This window comes from Alligator sinensis, unplaced genomic scaffold (genome assembly GCF_000455745.1).
Source record: "Alligator sinensis unplaced genomic scaffold, ASM45574v1 scaffold1322_1, whole genome shotgun sequence".
NCBI lineage: Eukaryota > Metazoa > Chordata > Crocodylia > Alligatoridae > Alligator > Alligator sinensis.
This window is the reverse complement of record NW_005842116.1, coordinates 424,632-426,369: the sequence shown is the minus strand read 5'-3', so window position 1 is coordinate 426,369 and position 1,738 is coordinate 424,632. Positions and strand designations below refer to the sequence as shown.

At 48.0% G+C, this 1,738-nt stretch overlaps 1 protein-coding gene across 1 annotated transcript in view; it reads left to right on the top strand.

Annotated features, from left to right (window-relative positions):
• The window catches only part of RASSF5 (Ras association domain family member 5), a 65,758-nt gene extending 64,615 nt beyond the window's left edge, over window positions 1–1,143 (top strand). The window contains 1 exon segment of the mRNA XM_025205496.1: window positions 906–1,143. Within this exon segment, the coding sequence (XP_025061281.1) occupies window positions 906–1,058 (153 nt within the window). The 3' untranslated portion in view covers window positions 1,059–1,143.
• Window positions 1,144–1,738: the final 595 nt, after the last annotated feature.

Sequence of the window (1,738 nt, the reverse complement as noted above, 5' to 3'; positions counted from 1 at the left end):
GATACCTTTTATTAAAAGGTATTGTCACTGAACCGAGCATTTCAGAGTTTAAAATTTCTTTTTCTCTCCGACCAAAGTGGCTACCAAATACGCCCCAGACGCATGTTGGAACACTTCAGTGATGTCAAAAAAAGGCTCCTCCACTGCAGTGTGAAAGAGGAGGAGGGATGGCAGGAAGGCACCTAATAAAGCAACTGGGTCAGAGAGGCATGAGCTTTCACAGGCTGCAGCTTGCTTCATCAGATGCAAAGAGCAGGGGTACCAAACAGAAATGCAGCCCTCTCTTCTGCCTGTCATCAGGCTGACACAGCCAACTCCCTCTCTCCAGTATGAGAAAGAATACAGGTTGCTAAGTACATTGGCCCAAAGGCCAATATTCCTGTGCGATATTGCACCGAGCCCGACTCTACATACGAGGTGGCAGCCAGGCTCCCAGGCCGCTGCATAAAAGGATTTGCATTGCAAATGTGATATTCAGTGAGAGCATCGTAAGAAAGACTGATCCCTGCTGGGTCCATTGTTTGTGGGGGACTTCACAGTCCCTCGGTGTTAGGACGCATGGGTGACCGGCTGTTGTCTCCATCCCCTTGGGGACCTGACCCCTCTCGTTGGGGAAAAGTCTACGTTCTCCCGGAGAACTTGGATTTTGCGTGGGTCCCCTGATGGGAACTTGGATTTTGTGTGCAGTCCCCTGATGGGTTCGCTCCTCTGTGGGGGGGTGTTGTACCGGAGAATCCTGGCTCTCCATCTCCAGGCATTGAGCTGAGGCATAAGAAAACGGTGGTAACTTAAAACATCTTCCCTTCACTCCCCTCAGTTCTGAGTGCAGACTTGGAGGAACTAGAAACCCCAGCCCATAGCTAAGGGAAACTGCTCATTTCTGCTTGTCTTTGCTTTATCTGCAGTGGGACGCATTCTCCATTCCAGAACTACAGAACTTCTTAATGATACTGGACAAAGAGGAAAAGGACAAAATCCAGCAAGTACAGAGCAAGTATGGCAAGTTTAAACAGAAACTACAGCAGACCTTGAAAGAAGCAGGAGGAAAGCCCGGATAACCCGAACAGAAAGCACATGCAGTATCAGACTAAGCTGGGTAGTATTTTTTTTACAAAAAAAAAAAAAAAAAAAAAAGACACTTCTCAGGACATCTCAAATTGGTCTCTCTCGCTCTTTCTGTCTCTCCCTCTGAGGACTGGCACGCACCGCACCCAGAGACGAGTGTTGCATTTCTTTTCCTTCTGAGATTTTTATTGCTGGACCTGAGCCAGTCAAAGAATGGAAAGCCTATGCTTCAAATCTGTAGGCCCTCAACAAACCAAATACAGCTGCTGCTTAGCTTTCATTCCTTGCATCGGATCACCAATCGGAGAAACTTCACAGTAACTGCCCGACATTAAATAAATAGGGACACCTAGTCATTGCTTTTTTGGGCACTTCCTTCAGCCGTCTCCCAACACCCTACCTGTTGGTTTTGCTCTGAGGTGCTGCGGATGCATTGTGCATGTGTACGTGTGCATGTGTTGTGTCACTCCATTGACAGGGCACCCCACACAGGAAACTGCAGCCAGAGTAAAGAGGGTGGTTGCACCAGACCACGTGGAAGTTGCGGCTGCAGTTGATGCCAAACAGATGGTTGCACAGTTTTAAAACCTACTGAAAAGATCATCGAATGCCAAGAAGGCTCCAGCTCTACAGCAGTCTTTGCTATAGATGTTGCTGCGACTTAGGGAATGCT